The following is a 20,477-nucleotide window of genomic DNA, read 5'->3' as shown; positions in this document are numbered from 1 at the left end:
GCACATTCTAAACTTGTCGATTTCTAAAATGGACCAGAACCCACAGCCCCCACCACTTAACTATCAACTAATTGAAGCGTGGGCCTCAAACAAGATGCCGGCGACCTCAAGCGGTGAGAGCTCCATGCAAAATTTAATTCCTATGGCACAGCTACACGACTCGAGCTGGGATCAACCCCAGCAAGGAAACGTCCCCATCGTTAGCCAGACACCACAATCACCGGACTCCGTGGACGACAATTCGTGGGAGCTGGAACGCAACCGGTACGAACGACACCTAGAAGAAAAAACAGCTCAGCTGTCAACGGAACTAAGCGGGCAGATCTTCACCGAAGATTGGAGTTGCGCTGTCCACACTCTTAAGCTGATCCTAGACTTGGATCCTACTAGGCGTCATCCTCCACTCTACAACTGGCACCCGCAACAATGGGGACCGGTAGCCATTGCCATTAGTGGTTGGGGGAACCACTAGTGGAGGAACCGCGCAGAGACCGCGGATCGACAACGCCGCCTTTCAGGAAAGTCGTCGTGAGGCGGTGGAGGAACTGGAATACGTGACGAACGCCTTCACCGATCAGCTGGTGGCGCTGATGCGAATGAAAAAATGGAGGAAAGCTACGGAAAAATTGAAGGAAATCCTGGATTTGGATCCAGCGAACCGTCGTCCCCCGTTATTCTGGCCACCAGCGATGTGGGCAGATGAAGATACATGTATACATTGCAACCAAGAACGCTACCCCCCTCCCTACTAATATCTTCATGTCGCCCCCCCAGTTTGTATCTCCTTCATTTTAATTTTTCATTCAGTTCCCAATACAATAATTAAGAAAAAAAAATGTTTAATGTTATAATTACAAACCTATAGATTAGATGACATACTTTTAAGCAGCATATGACAGTTCAGAAACTGCCATATACGCAGGTTTATTACATATCAGTAGACATAAACGATAAATACGATATCAGAAATGAGTACTAGTATTTCAACCACCCTCCCCCCTCTGTTTCCGTGCATATCCCTTTTTCCACATCCATGTGTTGGACTTAGAAAATTCTCAACTTCGCATATGATCCTTAAACTCTTTTTTTCGCCGTACATTTTTAAACGTTTGTTTTCTATCCCCCTTGCCAAAGGAATGTTTCTTTTTAAATTCTTTCTTTTCCATAATAATGTTTAGCTTCCCATCTTTCCAATAATACTAATTTAGTGTTGAAATGTTGTTTCCCTTTATGCTAAAACAAAATTATAAATGATAGATTTCATTTCCGTTTACTTTTGCCGTAGCGTAACTAGAAAAAGCCGACGGGAAATCTTTGACATTTTAAAGCCTAGAATATGTTTACTCTCCTTTTTATCTTTTGCTACCCTTTTTCATTCTTTGACTATAGCATCCCCCCTTCAGATAATAAATATGTATTTGATCACGAACCAACACCTTTAAAATGTTAGATGAGTACAGTAACAGAAGAAATTATTAACTGCGTCCTTAAAAAAGAGCAACTTTATCAACAAAGTGAAGACACTAATTTCCAGACACCTATTGGCACAGCTTCCGCGACGGCAGGTAACTTGTCACATAATCATTTAACATTGGTATGGGACACTACCTACACGCATCATACGGCACCAAACAATCGACTTGTTGAATCTGGTGTCGGCACACTAACAAGACAGATGGAAGGTGAAAAGTCATTCCGCCTACAGGATGACGACAATCAACTAGATTTCCACTTAACTCTTCGACCTCCTTGTCTTCCTCTTCAACCCAATTGTACGAACCGTACATCAGCTTACGATGTCGTTGGTCAACCAAAATTATACATTTTGACAGGAGAGATAAAGGAAAATTCTTCTTCAGCATCAACAACGACACCACCGCCACCTAACGCTGAAATTTTCAACATACCAGCTAATATACAATATATTCGCGATCAACTAACCGATCACGAGAATGAATTAGCAAGACTAATTCAAATATTACAATGTGATTCCCGAAAGGCGAAGCACGAACGAGCTATCGCATCCGCTCAATATAATGGATGGTTAGCGGCTTCCCAATTAAATTTACCCCAGTGCACGAAACTCCAAGCTTTGGGTAGAACGGCAGTTGTCATACAATGCAAAAAATTAAATGTCACATTTGACACTGTAGTGACCTCTTGCGGTCCGCAACCAAAATTCCAAAATTTTACGATAAACCTTGATGGATGGGAACTTGTAAAATTTTCACCCTGTTATTGGACCAATGGATTTGTCAACTTTAATGGCAAGCCGTACGCATTCTGTAATAACACCTGGAACCCGATCGAGGCAAATATAATTTTACCAGAGCAGTCACTAGCCCACTCCTTTCGTTACGAAGATGTCAAATTTCTGATTATGAACATCGAAGCAACCCAGCATACAGTGATACCATGCTTAACCACATGAATATCATGGCCGATATTGCGGCAGCAATGAACGAACACTCACAAGATATATCTTTGGTACACGAAAAATTGAGTACCACCAATGTTTTGATAACAGCATCCAATGTTGGGACCTATACCAGCTGGTGGGTAAAACCCAAGGATTATTTTTACATCGGTATACTCTGTGTTTCCGGTGTGGTCCTCATGCGTATCTGCTATTGCTTTGGATTTTTCGAAATGATTCGGAGTTTATGCTGTCTCAAATTGAAAACTTTGACCACAACAACTTTCGGATCTATCGAAATGAATGACAGATTACGGGACGTAATCTCACGCAGCCGGGAGTGATTTAACGAAGCCATCAATATATATATACCTTTGCAAGATACCCACAATATGATCTATTTGCTTATACTTATTTTATATTCATATTATATTCTTATTCACTATTATAAACGTATTTGTTAGTTGCTTCATGTGCAACCATGTTGATCTAGATAAAACTTCCGGGTTCTGACTCACGCGTGTGACGTACCTATGCGTCACGAACATTACGCCACACGCGAAGAGGCGACGTTTCATGGTGAACCCACTTTCTGACAAGAGTCAGACAAGTACCAGCTTGCAAGACGTTCAGTCGCCTTTAGCTTGAATTGTCACTCTTAAACAGTAGACTTTTATCTTGATGTCTTAGCTTATTCATCTTACTCCATTGGTTATTCCTCCCAACTTATTGTGTTCTTCTTTCCTCTCCGAGCATCGCGAGTTTTCGAACTATCTTCTCAATACGTACTCCAAATACTATACGTGTCGGCAAGTAGTATTGTTTCCCGTTTTTCTCCTATTATTCCCTCACGCTTGTACGCCCGCACTACCATGGTAAGATCAAATTACTTTGTCTCGAATCTCACGCTCAGTTTTCGATTGGACTCACGTCCATGTATCCCTACTCGTTTTGTAAACCTTTGGCCTCAGCTTAATAATACATAATCATCATTGTGGGTAAATACGCCTCTGAGTTTATTTACACAACCAATTGTCTTAATTCGTAAAGCAATTCACCCGATAGGGAGAATGCTTTACACAAGCGTGCGTTTTTGTATGAAAATTTAAAAGTAAAAAGGGAGGTAGTTACTTTCAGTTCCTTGATAGACAATCCGTCTAAGGAAATGTTGCATACGTGACGACCTTCATGCTGGGTTCTTTCTGCATGTTACAATTCTTTTGTCTCGTCCACCGATGCGTAAGAAAATTTCCGCGCGTAAGAAAAGTCCCATGTTTTATTTCCAATAGCATCGCTCACATTTTCCATACCCGTACATCAGCGCCACCGCTATTGCATTCCGTACGGAGGGGCTGTACAACTGTGCATTTTTTTAGTGGCTACTGTGTGTATAGCAAAGGAGATCTCACTCGAAAAACTTAAATTGTATTTCAAAATTGATTTGCGGACGCAATCGATGTTGAAACTCCGCAGAATCGGACGTGTCTGATTCCGCGGCGTCTCAGCCACCGGCGAAAACGAAATCGTTTTTTAAAACACAGATTTGGTTTGGAGACCCTCTTCCACATTTAATTTCCTCAAAATGTTAAAATTCATTTCATTTCACGGCATTTGGTACTCCAAGTGATCGAACTTACTTTTACACCTCAAGTGGAAACACCTAATGAAATACTTCATAAATTATCCTTCGTGGAATGCGCCAGTTAAGATTTGACAGGGATCGGCCTCGATAGAGCAGTAAAACCTCCAGGGATGCACGTTCTCCATAAATGCAAGAATCTCATTTGTGTTTAACTTGGTCTGCTGTGCCTGCAGCGTCTTATGATGAACCAACTCCTTCACGTTAAAAAATTAGTAAAAGTAATTATAATTTAGATTTCCCCTTGTTCTTTGTTACAGTGGGTACGTTATTCATTCCTTCATTTCCTAATTGTTTTTCTAGCCCCAATTCTATCTAGTTTATTTTTATTTAATTATTGTTTGTAAGTGGCTCGTCTCTTCTAGCAGAAAAATTTCTGTTTCCTGCAAGAAATTCGTCTGCTACATAGGATCGAATCACGGGAAAAATACAGCTACTCACAAACAATTATTTAATATTAATAAACTAGATAGAATTTGGGGCTAGGAAAAAAATTAGGAAATGAAGAAATGAATAGTGTACCCACTGTAACAAAGAAGAGGGGAAATGTAAATTATAGTTACTAAAACTTATTTTTTTAACGTGAAGGAGTTGATTCTCCAGAAGAGGGTGCAGCCACAGCAGACCAACTTGGACACAAATGAGATTTTCACATTTATGAAGAACGCGAAACCCTGGATGTTTTACTGCTTTATTGGTTCTGATTAGGGATCGGCCCCGACCCTAATCGGGGAGCATTTTGCCAATCGGGTTTTCAAATTCGGGGTTCAGGGTGGGGCGTTCGGGGCTCGGGGTGAAAATTTTGGAACCCTGATCTCAATCGGGGTTGTATCGGGGTGCCTAATGGGGGATGCAACCCCGATTGCAATCAATCGATCGACGTAAAAACATAATCGATCGAGTTGAAATCGATTATTATGATGAAAAGGCCCCGATACACCGATAAAAACCCAACCCAAATTCGTAGTTTGAATTCAGGTGCCATTTTTGCAAAAGGCGTCAGGGCAAGCGGGTAAACCTTGATTTTGCCCCGCCCCGCCCTGACTGACGAAGTGGCACCCGATTCAGCCCCGATTTCCTTTCCCGGGGCGGGGCGGTTAACCCGATTATGGCTAATCGGGGCCGATCGCTAATTCTGATCGGGGTCCCCACACTACCTCTGGGAAAGCCATCTGGGTTACAATCAGAAGAGAACCACTTCGTAAACCGGGGCCGATGCGGGACTGAAATCAGGGTTGCATAGAAGGCTCCAGTGCAATTTACAAAGATGGTGAATGTAACAGTTTCAAGGCAGAAGTTTGGGTAGGTGGGTAAAAGGGAGCTTAAACGTGGTTTAAATTAGGGCAAAGAACTCGATCGATTATGTTTCTACATTAATCGATTGGTTGCAATTAGGGCTCGGCCCCGATCACATTCTAATCGGGGACACCGCTAGGCTTCCCCGATAAAAATGAATCGGGGGAGTTCGGTGCGGGGATTTCTTTTTTTGGTGCGGAACAGTGCTATAATCGGTACTACAACGATATCACTATTCATTGATTATCGGTTAAAGCACCGATCACCGAAATCACCGCACCGATAAAGATCATCCCCGCACTCAATCGACTAAAAAGTTCCTCGATTGGTGCGGGGCCGAGCGCTAGTTGCAATAGACCTTGAACACAATGCGAAAAGCATGGAATTTTCTATATTGCAACACCGTAACCGACCATCTTTATTTCGTGTTTTCCTTTCACTTTATAATTCCCCATTTAAATTCAAAGTGTTTTTAGATTTATGTTAATTGATTTTGAACTTTTGTTTTGATTTTATTGAAAAGAGAGAGAAACTATTCCTTGATGAACAAGTAACATGTTAGTATAATTTATTTTTATTTTTCCGAGTAAATATTTTTAGCTTAAAGGGTCAAATGATTTGTTTGCTACCGGAAGGCACGGGCGCAACACACGTAAAAGGGTTTTTATTTTTTCAGCGCGCGCCAGTATCTGCCGGTAATAAGCTGGGTTATCGGATAACCCAGGTCTGATCCCTTTTTTAGACAAACAACTAAAATCGAAACAAATTATTTCCAATTTCATTCGGTCAAATAAATAAAAGACAATAAAATGTCACTTATAAATCGAGGAATAATTTCCTTCTCTTCTCACTCAGATCAAAACCAAAGATCAAAATTCATTAAATTAAAACTAAAAACACCCCTTAATTTGAAAGGGGAATTATCACAGGGAAAGGAAAACAAGAAATAAGGATTTTGGCGTTGCCGTATGGATAAATTGCTCGTTTCGAATTGCGGCGAAGGTCTAGGGCACGGCCCCGATTCTCGAAAACCCAGATAACCCACGGATCATCGCCTATGGGCAATCAGGGTAGCCTATTTGCCAAGATGGGTAGGCTGGGCCGGTTTAGATGGGTAAGCCGGTTATACCCACCGCCATCTTGAAAACTGGCAGCTTAGAAGGCGCCAAATTTTAAAAAAAAAGGGGGAGGGTAGCAAAAAAAAATTTTTCCTGATCGGTGAATACCATCTAATGGCGGAAATTGAAAGCACATGGCTAAATTCTAGGGGAAAACCCGGGTAATGGAACCAGTTTTGAAATTATGTTACCCACAGAAAACCCGGGTAGGTAGTGGGCATGAAGTCTCAAGAACCGTTACCCACCGGATCAATTTTTTTGCCAAGAAGACTTACCTATTCACCCAAATACCTACCCATTGGACGCGGGGCGGAACTCTAAGAAGATCTATTGGGGCTGGAGCCCAAATTATGTTCGGGTTGAAATATTTGTCGCCCCGAAATGCTTACCCCGATTGTCTCACGGTCAATATTGTTAATTCTGTGGTCATCACCAGTGCATTGCATTTGGTACTTTTAGTCGTATTTGACAAATCCAAATCATTTTAACAAATTCGAAATCCAAATCAAATCATTTTGTAAAAATAATCTAAAATTTCAAATCAAATCAAAATCAAATCAAAATCAATCCCAAATGATTTGATTTTTGTCAAATCCATATCATTCAAATCCAAATCCAATCAAAAAATTTTTCAAAATAATTTAAAAGAATGCCCCACCCGCCCCGAATGGATTTTCGGGGAAGGACGTGAGCCCCGATTAGAGCTAATCGGGGCTGATATGGATTTGAAAATTGATTTGATTTTTCAAATCAAATCACGATAATTTGCGACAAATTCAAATCAAATCAAGGCTATTTTTCGGTTCCGAAAATCAAATCAAAATCCTCGAATTTCTCGGATTTAATTTGGATTTGATTTGATTTTTCTTGCCAAATCCAATGCACTGGTCATCACCATAAAAATAAGTAAATGTTTTTCTTATTTAGTTTTTAATTAGTTTTTCATCTTATAATATGTACCTGTAGATGAAAATGATGCAAAGTTTTTTTAGGAATTAAATCTAAATAAGATTTATCATACTTTTAGTTAAATTCATTTATTTTACATGCCGTACCAAGTAGAGCTGTTGATTTCCTGTCTTATTTGGGAATCGATTACTCTTGACTTTTTTTCAAAAAGGAATCCCGATTCCTGATTCCGATTCCTTTTAAAATTAAATTAACTATCTTTGTTTTAAGACCCATGCCGGTCCATGCCTTTTCTTATCTTCAACCATGCTTTAATTACAGTCTGTGTTCAGTCTGCTTACTCTGCTACAACAAAAGTGTGAGCACTATTGCTTTTTATTTACAGTGTCACTACAATAAATTACTTTGTAAAAATGCGTTGAAAAAATAATTATTCAATATTAATCATTTCGGAATCAGACCAAAACGTGTGATCATGATTCTTGATTACTTCAATCAAAAGGAATCGATTCCCGATTCTTGATTCCTGTAGAATCAACAGCTCTAGTACCAAGTCTTACTGCATCATTTCGAATCAAACATAGTCATCTGTTGGACATATCTCCAACTAACATGAAGATGATTTGAAATAAAATATTTAATAAAAAATTTTTAATGAGAAACTGAAAAAAACTAATAAATTATCCAATGCGCTGTAATCAAGTTCCATGTTGCAACATAAGGTCATAATGCCAACAAAAACCGTATAAATTATTTTTTTATCACATTTTGGCTATTGCAAATCTCTCCAAAATCCAAACGGTCTTAAAAAGCAAAAACAGTACTAAAATACCACTAGTTTGTTTTTTGGTTCCAAACGACACAGAAGCACATTCCCCTCTCATTTATTCAGTTCTGAATCTCTAATAGCTTACTACAATTACTTAGTCCAGTTACTTACTTTGGTATGCCGAGAAAACTAGAGCTTTTCACACCCACACCCACGAATCTACGACGCCACGTTTCACTGTCAAGAACCAGCGTTGCCATGTCATATAGCTTTATACGACTTTTTCCCTCTTCCTTATGACTGTCAGTGTCAGGTGTCAGCTCTCAGCTGTCTGTCACTAGGGCTCGGCCCTGATTACTGAAACCCAAAAACCAGCCAATTTGGTACTACCCGGGTAGATATTTCTCAAGCGGTTCGATTCGGCCCAAAATACCCGGTGAAACCGATATACCCGACACGATGTTGAAAAATGACGGATAAGAAGCACCAAATTTAAAATAAAATATAAATTACAACGTATTACAAAAACTTGAACCTTAATCAAATTTCCGGGTAAGAATCGAAGTAAAAGTCAGGCAATTGGGTCAGAAATTGGTGTATTCGGAAAACGGTCGTTTGTGTTTTCACCTTGGTCTGGTTTAGGCCAGGAAGCCGACCTATGTGCCCATGAGTAGAAAAAAATGCACCCTGAAACCCGAAAAAACTACACTGAAACCTAAAACGACCTAACCGATCGGTCAAAAGGCTAGCCGATTGACAGCCGAGCCCTAACTGCAACTGTAGACTGACTGTATTACAAATCTAGCGGTTCGCCCCCGATCAGCCTGCGCTTCAGCCATAGGGGGTTAGTCTTACCAGTGACCTTGCGTTCTGTTGATGGGCCAACGAGAATCACGTGACTAAGGTCACATTTTGTTCTTTTGACCGCAGGGCAACTGCCAATTAAGATCACTATTCATCAATAATCGGGGAAGGCACCGAGCACCGAAATCACCGCACCGATAAAGATCATCCCGCACCGAATCGACTAAAAAGTTCCCCAATTGGCGCGGGGCCGAGCGCTATGAGACACTATACCGGAAGTGAAATTGTTTTTTTGTTAAGTTATGTTAGTCATATGGTAACTCTTACTATCAAATAGTTAGAAATTCCGTCTTTTGTAGTTAAACACCTAACCCTTCAACTACAATTGATGTTTTTTTTCCTGTTTTAGAAACTGCTGAAACGTAATTGAGTAAGAAATAATGCCATAAAAAAAGAATTCTGAAGGGTAACAATTATAACGGGTTACTATTTAGAGGTTTGTTTTACGAGTGCCTTGGTGTTTTAAGATAGCTTTGGGCTGGAAGCCATGTTTTTATCGATATCAAACCGGTGCCGCCGTAACTTCTCTTAAAATAGTAGGTGCGTTCGTAAAAGTCGCTCAAGCGAACGATGTTTGTGATTGGGGTTCGTGACTTTTTTTTTTTTTTGCCTGATCCTGATCGTGCTAGAAAAACATTGCGCTAAAAACCGGAACCCCAAAATCAAAACAACCCACAAAACTTTTGTCGATCACCGACCCATGCAACGGGTTGGCCGAGCTCTACATAAATCTACAAGTGACCGAAAATGGAAGTAAACACAGTTACTAGTCTTTGTGTATGCATTACATCAGATTTGAAAATTTGCCGGGGCACACACGTCATCAACGGTCGTTGAGGTATTCAATAGAGGAGCCGTAGATGATTTTCAGTTGCAAATCCCCTGCCACCTTGGCGTTTGAATGCTGAAACTTATGTTTCACCAAAGGCCTGGCTACCAAAGTCCAAAACGTGCACAGCCACAACAGCCCGGTTAACGAAGACGCAACAGTGAAAACGATCGCTGTTGAAGACGACTGCAGCCAGGTATTATCTACAATGGCAAACAATCCTGCCAAGGCCATCAATGGCATAGCGATGGCTGCCAAAATGTCGCCAGCGTTCCACACCGGAGTAATTCCGAACTCTTTTTGGTCGCAGATATTCTTCATGTTTAATATGAAACTGACCATGGTAGCAAGACAAATAATGGCAACAGTCAGTCCGAAGTCGACAGGGTCTTCAATCCAACATTCTGATCTGATGGGTTTAGCATCGGCATATTTCCATTTGTAAATCGGAATCGTCAGAATGGTAATGGAGGATAGTCCCCAGACGGCAAATGAAAATTTTGCCAGGCATGCGTTTTGATTGGGAATCCAATGTTCATGAATCTGCCAACGGCGTATGACAAGGAGCGTACCTTGCCAGAAAAATGCGGATGTCAAGAAGAACTGAAAGAGTGTCGTCAAGACAATGCAGCCGACCATGTGCGCTTGAACAAAGTATTGGCTAAGATGACAACATAACATCATTAACCAGGCCATAATCAGCTGGAGACGTGCGCCCATTTCCACTAAATCCATTTCGCGCACAGCTTTATGGTAGATGCATGCCGAGCGAATAACAAGACATGTAGCTACAAGGGTTATCAACGCAATATTGATGACTATCGGTAACCGGTGGATCAACGCCGACCATAGTGTTCTGGTCTCCCTAGCGGAGCGGAACAAGCTGTAGATGCCAGACGAGTGGCACTGACAGATATGTCTTCTATATTCGTTTATGCCTAGATACCAGCAGTCGCCCGTCAGCCAACCACCTTGCAAACCGATCGCGCGTGAATCCCAACGTGCACAAAATAGTGTACTAGCCGGTATTGATTCCCAGTCCCTATCTTCTTTGAAGGCTAGCGTAAATAGCATTGGTACAGTCATTAAAATGGGTTGCAGGTTAACGTGCACAATTGGTTGGCCACTGATGAATTGTCCTAGAAGACTACTCCGGGTCCGATCGCTTGCATCTATCTTATACAAGTTGACGACATTGTCTTTAGTCAGTGGATTAACTGCCAAGAGATCGAACGGGAGAACTGCTACAATTGTGAATATGGCGTTGCTGTATTCGGCATTCTCGGAACCTTTTTGTACGACGACTGTCAAACTATTGAAATCAATCGTCAGCGCTGAAGGTTGCGAGATGAGCATGGGGTCACTTTTATCCGCCACTATCGAAACCTGATCACCGAGATTGATCCGAACTCGTGGTCCTTCGCGATCCAGTAGAGGTAGATAAGAAAACAGTTGGATCAGTTCATTTAACACATCCGGTAAAAATTGTAGTTCCGATAGAGGACTTTTACCCGGTCGTACCATCTAATGCAACCAATGTAATGGAAAGTTATAAGTCAGTTTTAATTTCAAATTATTCGACCATGAAAAGTGTAATGAAATATTTACCTTCTCCATGAGTGTAGTCACGAGAATGGCGATTAACATGCACAGTTTGCTTCCGATACGCGCTTATCATGTGACTTAGACTATCAATGGATAATTCAAGGCTAGCTGCGGACAGGTAAGGTTGTTCCCATTCGGCTAATAATTCTTTCAAAATGGCATCCATTGACAGGCCTCCGTTAAGGGCCGTCTGAGACATCCGCTCAAGTTGATACAGTTTAGCGTTCGTTACATCCGGCGTTTCGCATATGGTGGTTGCCTCATACATTATTTCAGTGGATTCCCTTATCTGTAAAACGAGAAAATATAAATGAATGATAAATCAATGATTGCATAAAACACGTAATCAATGGTACAGACGCAATAAAAAAACTGTGGATCGATGCTCACCTTTGGTGTTCCCCAAATGGCACCTCGTTCAAAGTTGCCCATACAGGTACGATGAACCATATGCCCTCCAATTAAACAGGGAGAGATAGACCTGGTCATCCGGTTGATGTCCGTCCTAGGCCAAGCCAGACGATCAATTGTAATAGGAGCTTCTTCGCGGTCGTGATGATCGAGTGTCTCAAGGGGACGAATTGGAGGACAGGCCACAGTGCTCCGAACTTCGATAAATTGGTAGTTTTCATCATTTTTGTAAATCAATGGCAAACAGGACTGCATGAGAACGTGCAAAATGCGTTCATACTCTAACGTTTCCATTTTCAGATCATCAAAATGCCATTCTGGCTGACATCTTCTTGCATTAGCCAACAAATCATATTGCGGGACATCAGATGGGACGAAGAACGACACCACAAAATTGAAAATGTTCTCAGCGCCTGTTGTGTTGCTCGGGTTCAGGCTCAACAGTGATCGTAACAATTGAGAAATTATTCATTATTTCTCTGAAATAGCGGAAACGATTTAAATTCAACCGTTGCAACAGATCGTCAGCAAGTAACTCTCGGTTCTCTTTTATGGCTGTCTGGCGATGTTGTAGTAGGGAAAACAGCTGATTCCGTTGCGAGATAACAATGACGTAATTGTACCAGTGGGCTGGGCGGTGAACGATGGTATTGGATTGGAAACGAAATGCTGGTCTGTTTAGCCAGGCTTCGCAAGTCAGCGGACCTGATCCCATAGTTGTCGGCACGGGAACAAGAGTTCGATATTGCCGACGAAATCCACGACGAAAACTGAAACGTCGGACGTAGTTTCTTAAATAGCAGACAACGTCAAAGTCGGATTGCCAAAAAGATTTTTTCAAGTATGAACTGTGTGACAGCTTCCTCGTTTCTGTAGCGTTCGGCCAGGAATCCTTGTCATCTCCTTCTCGAAGAGAGGGCTTGGGGTTGTATGTAAAAACAACGGCATATTCGCCTTCCTGTTCCGAGTCGGTGGGAGGCTCGATCAGCAAACTTAGACCGTCTTGCCAATCGAACATTGTTTTCTGGCAGACCAGACCCCATAGTTTGGTGTTGCGTGGCCAGTTCCACCACATTCCGAGGTGAAACGCAGATGCATAGCCATTTCCGAACTCGCTGTAAGGATGCCAATTGTAAGTCGAGCTGTTAATGTCAGCTGATTCGTCCAACCATCTGAAGGCTCCTGGCTGGTCATTCCGATTCCATAATCCGATCCAGGAGTCAACAACGCTTCTGTTACTAAAGTAAGCGTAGACTTCTTCCAAAGCTTTTCGCGTGGCATGTGTCGGAGCTGTAGCAAGATGGCCTCCGTGTTGGACGCAGAATTCTTGAGCTTCGTCCACATCGATGGCTACTTTTAACGTGTAGCGTCTATAGCAAATTCCGGCGTCTAGTACGAACCAATGCGTGAGCCAACCAGGGCTGTAAAATAAAGGTTTTGAACAGTTAAATTTTAATTTCATCAAAATATTTAAGATATACGTATACTCGCAAAAGTATTCCCCCACATGGTCCAACTGACTGTTCAAATTAAATTGCTGTGGTAATTTAGGCATCAGTGGACGACCACAGATCATCGGCAAGTGATTTTGGCATGATGTGCTGATTATCTGATTCTTTCCTAAATCGTACGCAGCACACAACGCGCTCTCTTCCGAAGTTTCTACCGTAGTATTCCAGTCACTTGTCTGGAAAATCCACCGGTTGCTGACTGTTAAGCGACAATGAAACTATTAAAATTTTCAGACAATTTGGGTGCAAAAAATAAAAGTCTAAGCGGGGGGTTGTGGTAGTAATTATTTTATTATAAATTTTATAATTTTATAATTATTGCATTATAAAAATTAAAGGATGGAATTTTCATGAAACCATCTCACTGAAAATAACATCAAAAGAAGACCGTTAAAGCTCCTAGTTCAGACTGTGTACCGCTAAGTTTAAAAAAAACGTCAGGATAAAAAATTCAGAAATATTTCCGTTTTTCGTTTCGTTTTTTGTTAAATAAGAAGAACAGATTACCTGTGTTCCAACTCCAAACAGGTGTTTGGAGAAAAGACGCCTTATTGAGACGACGAAGAGGAAGCCAAACTAATGAAGATGCTGAATTTTGCGTTCGATAAATCCATTCGCGTGACGTTTGAACCCAATTGGACAAGCTGTCTGGCATCAATATTTCAGGCTGCATAGGCCAGCCAGCCCAACATTGGGAGACGGCTGTGGCGAAACTAGTAACCTCTGTCATTTTGTAACACTTTCCATCAACTTCTTCGTACCCATAGAAACATTGTGGATCTTCTTGTCTGGCTTTCATAGTCGAACATGTCTAAATAAACAGACCAGAATATCTTGATTAGAAGCAATCTTGTTCATTCAGAGAAAGAAATCTCAATAAGTGTTATGCATACCTGATGTTGAAATGGATATATTTCTGGCATACCACAACTTCTTGTTATGATATCTCCATGATTGTCTATGCAGACAGGTCCACCAATAAAATTGCCTGATGTTACTGTTTGTCCCAGATAGCCAACCCATGTGACATTATTGCTATCGTTTGGCAAGGCCATGTTGCATGGACTAATTGTATCGAGAAGTAACTCAAAATTATCGTTAGGTAGATAAAGCGAACGGCTCTTTGCCCAACGTGACAACTGAAATTGCTTGCCAAGCTTTTGAACCATTTGAAAGTCAAACTTGTTGATTTCCTACGATTCGACATGGAACATTTAATTAAAGAAAAAAAAATATATTATATTTGGTTTTTGTTAGGCAACCGCCCGACAAATTTTTAAAGCGAACGTACCTTATTTTGCATGTGCATTATGAACGTGATATAGGTTTGCTGTATAACCGGAGGTTCAACGTGAAATTTCAGTGTTCTTCCCTTACCGGAACTGATCTCCACCTCGACAAACTAGTAAAAATAAATTTTTTTTTTCTCTAAGTCATGTAAAAAATTTCTACGTGAACAACCAGTGGTTCAAAATTAGTAGCAAAACATGATAAAGTATTCGGTTAACCTGTGTCAAAATTATCTTTGCCGTCTCTAGGATGTTGTGAAGTCGGCAAGAGATACATGTAGAAACCAGACGTACTGTTACAGTATTCCACGCCACTAGGTGAAATCCATCACTTCGAATTGCTTGATTGCCGTACAACGCTTCGCATGTGACGAGACCAATCCACGGAATAAAATCCTCTTCAGAAGCAAAACTAACCTCCTAAACGAAAATGGAAACTAGAAAACTTCAGTTCTCGTTTGTCTCAGCAGGTGTACGTGTGCTCGAACCTGGGGGAAGTTTCCTACGTAACCTCCGTTTCGAATCCATCTAATTTTAATAGCTGGTGTATGAGCGTCATCAGTTGTCTTAACCTCACATTTCAACTTAAGCGAGGTAATTTTGGATGGGGAGACATTGATGAATCCGTTTCGATTCTGTCCTACAGGTCCCCAGTCAATGTCGGCGCCTTCAGTCATTGCCGAAACAGATAATATTTGCCCTTTTGGTGTGAAAACTATACAGGATGGGGTAAAGCACAAGATATTTTGGTTAAAGAAACAAGCATAGCAGAGTTGTTAAAATATTTAACCTCTTAATTCATGGGTGGAACGATAATTGGAAACACACATACAGCCTAAGGTCTGCTGGCTGTCTTTCAGAGAAAGGCCTGAAGTTTTTAGCTGATCAATCCTATCACCTCCAGTATGGTAACAATACATTTGGTTCTTAATAAGGTCAGGTGCCATCAAGTCAGGCAAAAACTTTTCAAGAATCAGGATATTTCTTTCTTCGTCTGTGCCACAATTGGAAACATAGATTAATCATTTTGTTTAAAAATAAATGTATTAACCTTTATGTTTACATGAGTCGGGGCTGCCTAACCATTGCAGGCGCCCATTGCTGAAACACAAGCTTGTCCAGAAGGAATTTTCTTTGATCCATGATTGACCAAAGGCTTCCTAAAGGAAGTTTGATAACCAGATTTAATATTTTAATGAACAACGTCCAATGATATTATCGTGGGCAATACTCTGCAATTGTATGCTACAGAGTCACAGACATAGATACACCGTTGAAAAGTCACCAGAAACTATGGTAGTCTCTTGCAGTCTTAAGTTTAAGTTTAAGTTTATTAGGCACCCGGCTGCTTCTGCAGCCCTCTTGCAGTCTTGCTGTTCGGAATAAAGCAGACAAAATATAGTGCTGGCACATGGACTACTTTATATTAAGGACTGGACACTTCGATGATTCCTATGTCTCCCATGTAATTTTTTTTACGTCGATATAAGACAAAGAATTAAAAAATGATTGCTGAGTTAATAAATGTTCCTATACCTAAATTGAATTGTTTAAAAGATATTTCCGTTTTACTTTCAAGAGAACGGGTAGAAAGTCGACTTGACTCATTCGCCATCTACCTGCCAAACGGCCTAAGCTCCTGCTACTTGGCGTCGGCAAGCGGCAAGATTTGAAATCAGCTTTTCTTTGTTTTGTGTATGATCAGCTCATTAGCATAATTTTCGACTTTTGGCTTAAATAAAGATAAAAACTACCTGTTTCTAAATTTTTCCTTTTTTCTGATTTCGATTTGCGTGCCCTACCCTGAAATAAGCAGGACTCGAAACAATAAAGAAAAAGATGAAAAAAAAAAGGAATACCATTTCTTCAGTTGTAATTATGGCTCAATACAATGATGACCAATGGAAACATATAATTTAAAAAAACACGGAATTGCGAATGTCTAAGTCACTTTGTTTACAATATTTAACTTCACTTCCAGCCTTCAAACACACTCACAACACTAAGTAAAAACTTAGGCCGTTTGGCGGGTAGATGGCGTATGAGTCAAGTCGACTTTCTTCCCCTACTCCGATAAAATAAACGTTAATATCTTTTTTCCCTAAGTTTACATTAAAAATTACAATGTAGCTGAATTCGTCTTTAAAAACTCAATATAATGGTATTTTTTAATTATTTTGCTGTAAAAAAGCCTACCGGACAGGCATTAACACGGCGAGATTGGACTGAGTCCAATCCTTAATATAAAGTAGTCCATGGCTGGCAGTACTGGCGAAAACACGAAAAACAGATCGACACACTAAATACGGGGAAAGAAGTCAAAGAACATGGAGCAAACAGGGACAGACCACCTGGTCTGTCCCCCTGGGGCCAACTTCTAACTAGCCCCAAGGTTTTCGTCTAAGTTTTTAAGAAGGGTGAAAGATGTGGAAAGGGTATTTCTTGGAAACTGAACTACTAAAGGTTTTGGGTAAAACAAAAATTTGAGTTAAAGTCAAGGTCTTCCAAAGAATAGATCTGGAAGGGGTCCATTCCGCAAATGAACTTGCAAGAACCTAAGTGATTTTCAGCTTCAAAACGTTAGAACTGCAACAATGTTTTACTTGACAACTAAGACAGCAGCGATTTTAATTGAGCTGTCAGAAATAAACGGGTGCTAGTGTAGCGGCAAGTCCCTCTTGACGCTTATTTTTTTAGGAAAGGCCTATCCTTTAACGTTAGAGCAGTTCTCGTATGCAACTTGAGACGTCATCCTTGAGATTTGATCAGAAACCGAAACAAAACCGCCTTACAAATCGAGCTAACCCTCCCCATATCGAGAATTTTCCCAAAACAACGAATTCCGCGGGCACTATAGGTATCCGCTGAAAAAACTGTTCATGGTTTAAAATCAAAATTATTTCCGCTAAAAGTAACTTACAATCCCCATTCCAGCAACACAATTGGCAACCAAAATTACACGAAACTAGCAGAAAAACCGCAATAGAGCAAAACTGCTGAAATAAGACCCCAAGCTTCTCTTGGAGACCAAAAAAATAAATAGGTGCCGGTTCAGCGGCACTTAATTTTTTAGGAAGGGCTACTTTTTAACGTTGTTGCATTGTTCGTCTGCAAGTTGAGACGTCGTTTTTGAGTATTGCCTAGAAACCGAAATAAAAACGACATATAAATCCATATACCCTCCCCTATATCAAAACTGCTCCAAAACAAATTCCTTCTGCGCCCGGAATCCGCAGGAGGGATTGTACATTTTTCAAATTCAAAATCTTCCGTGCACAGAGTTACATACCATTTCCTTACCAGCAACATGAATAGGGAGAAATTTAACAGAAAAAACGCAAAGGAGAGAGACCGCTCAAAGGAGACCCGCCCCCCAGGACCTCTTGCAAATCAAGAGAGAATAAAATATAGTTATCGTTGATTTCCAATTTATAAGACAAATGGTTGAACTAGTCTTCCTATCCGATTATTCTGGAGAGTATGGTAGTAATGTTAATCCGCAATGAAAACGAAACCAGGACAAAAACTCATAATACTGGCAAGTAAATAACTTTTTTTTCCCCTCTTCAATGTGATGAAGTCATTTTATAAATGATGTAATATTCACTTTCCATACCAAGTGGTCTGCTCCCGGAAGATGCGCGCCCATTTGAGCGCATCTAGCTTGTGCTTCATTCCACGACCGAGGGCGCTCATCGATCCACTGGAAACAAAATTTGTTGCCGTTAGGACAAATCCAATCTGTTACAGCAAATGAAACGAAGGTTTGAAAAATCCAACACACAGAAAACGCTGAACTAAACATGATTCAACAGCACAGTTCAAGAAGTAGAGCAACAATGGTAGAGGTTTCTTAACTGAATCTACTTTTATTCTTAGTCAATCGCAAGACTTAGCTTCTGACAAGGAAGCAAAGGCGGAGTCACCCAAACCATTGTATACACACATGACAACTGCTTATTGTCAATCATATATTTCAAACAAAATTGATATGGGTTATAGTTCTTTACCTAGACTGCTACCCAAGTTGAACTTAAATTCTTTAGTGTCATTGTCTGTTTAATGGTTAGCTAGAAACCGCAGCCTTTCAATACAGCGTTGTTGAATAACTGACTCACTTTCCTTATGTTTGTGGTAAATAGGGCTACAGCTAATGCTTTCCATTTAGTTAGAGACTGGAACTGATAACCAGTGTTGTCAAAAATGAAAAAAAGATTTAAACCTAAATCAAATCATTTCGCCAAAATTGCTAAAATCTAAATCTTAAATCAAATCAAATCATTTTCTAGAATTGATTTAAATCGCAATTTAAATCATAAATCAAAATTATGAAAAAAAATGATTTAAATCGCGATTTAAATCGATTTCGAAATCAAAGTCAAAATCACTTCAACATTTTTTGCTTGAATATAACCATATGTTTGTTAGCAAAGCAATGGGAAATCTCTTCGTCATTTTCATCCACAAACTCGTAATTATTTTTTGCATTTTTTTTTGGGGGGGGGGCAATTGATTGATAGCAAGGGCAAAATTTGTGTAAGGTAGAATGGGTTCAAATGAAATACTTCGTGTATTTTTAGTCCCCCCGACTAAAGTACTGATTTAATTCAGCAAAAAAGTATATAATTGTGTAGAAAATTATCTATTCTTTAACCCATTTTTCAAAATTTTTCTTCAGACGCCAAGAGCTAGATTTTTGTTTCAATTGACTCCGAGTTTCAATTGGCCCCATCCTCCCTACAAAATCAGTACAAAACTAAAAGTATCAGGCGCGATTCCCACAATGATCGTTATATTTTAGAAAGAATGATGAAGATTTAATCTATTAAAATTTAGATTTTTTCCCAAAAACGGTGATTTTGATTTTAATAAATGATTTATTTTCCATAAATCAAATCAAAAATCGCAAAATTTAAAAATGATTTAACTTCAAAATCATGAAAAAATTATTTACAATGTAAATCAATGTAAATCAACATTTCGTTATCAGTGATAACGAAATGACAAATTTTTAAATCATTTTTTCATGATTTAGATTTAGATGTAAATCATTTTTAAATTTTGCGATTGGTTTGTATATATTATGGGCATTTCGCGATTGGTTGGCAACTCCCTGGTGACGTGTACGAAATGCAAAATTTTTGCTTAGATTCACCTAGATTTAAGATGGATTTTGACTTAACGTTCACACTTCACACAGTTTGTGGCTTAGAGAACTCCAAATTATTCTTGGCGACGTTTACGAGATTCAAATCAGTTGCCTTGGCATTTTGTTTTTAACTGTATTCTAGACCTTAAGATATCTGTTGTTATGTGAATCGTCAAAATCCTAATGAATTTTGGCCAGGGTTCTTACTTCATTTTTCAATCGAAACAAATATTAGTTGCAATCTGGTCTGCCGACCCCTCAACAGAGCACAGTAGCGTGACTGGTAAAGTTCCTGTCATCAAGTATTATTTTCGAAATGTAAAAATGAAAAGCAGTGTATGATTGTTTTTTCCGGGTTTTTCGAAACTGTTATGTATTGTGATACAACCAAAGTAATAGTTGTCTGATTAACTTTCTCAAATATGTTTGAAAATCACCGTTACACTATAAAATAAAATAAAAGATGATAACGAAATAACTGCAGCCAATAAGCTAACAATACTCCAACATCTGGACTGGTCTCGGTACTAAAAAACACGAGCATATTGAACAGGTTTTCGAAACCACGCATGCTTAACAAGCAATCCACCACTCAACCGCACCAAATTCATAGGACCCCTCTTTTTTTCTAATTCCGCTATGGGATCTAAAATTCTAAAAAAAACATGCCTA

At 39.8% G+C, this 20,477-nt stretch overlaps 2 protein-coding genes and 1 long non-coding RNA gene across 3 annotated transcripts; 2 read left to right on the top strand and 1 right to left on the bottom strand.

Moving 5' to 3' along the window:
* Positions 1 to 1,450: 1,450 nt before the first annotated feature.
* On the top strand, positions 1,451 to 2,760 carry LOC116920576. The gene is given in 2 exon segments (XM_032926720.2): positions 1,451 to 2,372; positions 2,375 to 2,760. Coding segments are annotated over 2 exon segments (1,308 nt in total).
* A 6,891-nt stretch (positions 2,761 to 9,651) lies between these two features.
* LOC116920568 lies at positions 9,652 to 18,811 on the bottom strand. The gene is given in 15 exon segments (XM_032926709.2): positions 9,652 to 11,364; positions 11,449 to 11,475; positions 11,477 to 11,734; positions 11,836 to 12,288; positions 12,290 to 13,277; positions 13,344 to 13,566; positions 13,875 to 14,178; positions 14,261 to 14,560; positions 14,659 to 14,769; positions 14,876 to 15,076; positions 15,145 to 15,371; positions 15,447 to 15,650; positions 15,720 to 15,816; positions 18,273 to 18,397; positions 18,667 to 18,811. Coding segments are annotated over 14 exon segments (4,956 nt in total). The 5' UTR covers positions 18,306 to 18,397; positions 18,667 to 18,811; the 3' UTR covers positions 9,652 to 9,834.
* LOC123471487 lies at positions 14,634 to 16,415 on the top strand. The gene is made up of 3 exons (XR_006646005.1): positions 14,634 to 14,772; positions 14,906 to 16,121; positions 16,236 to 16,415. It is a non-coding gene; the product is annotated as an uncharacterized LOC123471487 (long non-coding RNA).
* Positions 18,812 to 20,477: the final 1,666 nt, after the last annotated feature.

Source organism: Daphnia magna, linkage group LG4 (assembly GCF_020631705.1).
Source record: "Daphnia magna isolate NIES linkage group LG4, ASM2063170v1.1, whole genome shotgun sequence".
NCBI lineage: Eukaryota > Metazoa > Arthropoda > Branchiopoda > Diplostraca > Daphniidae > Daphnia > Daphnia magna.
Note: the sequence above shows the minus strand (reverse complement) of the source record. Positions and strands in the feature narration are given on the sequence as shown.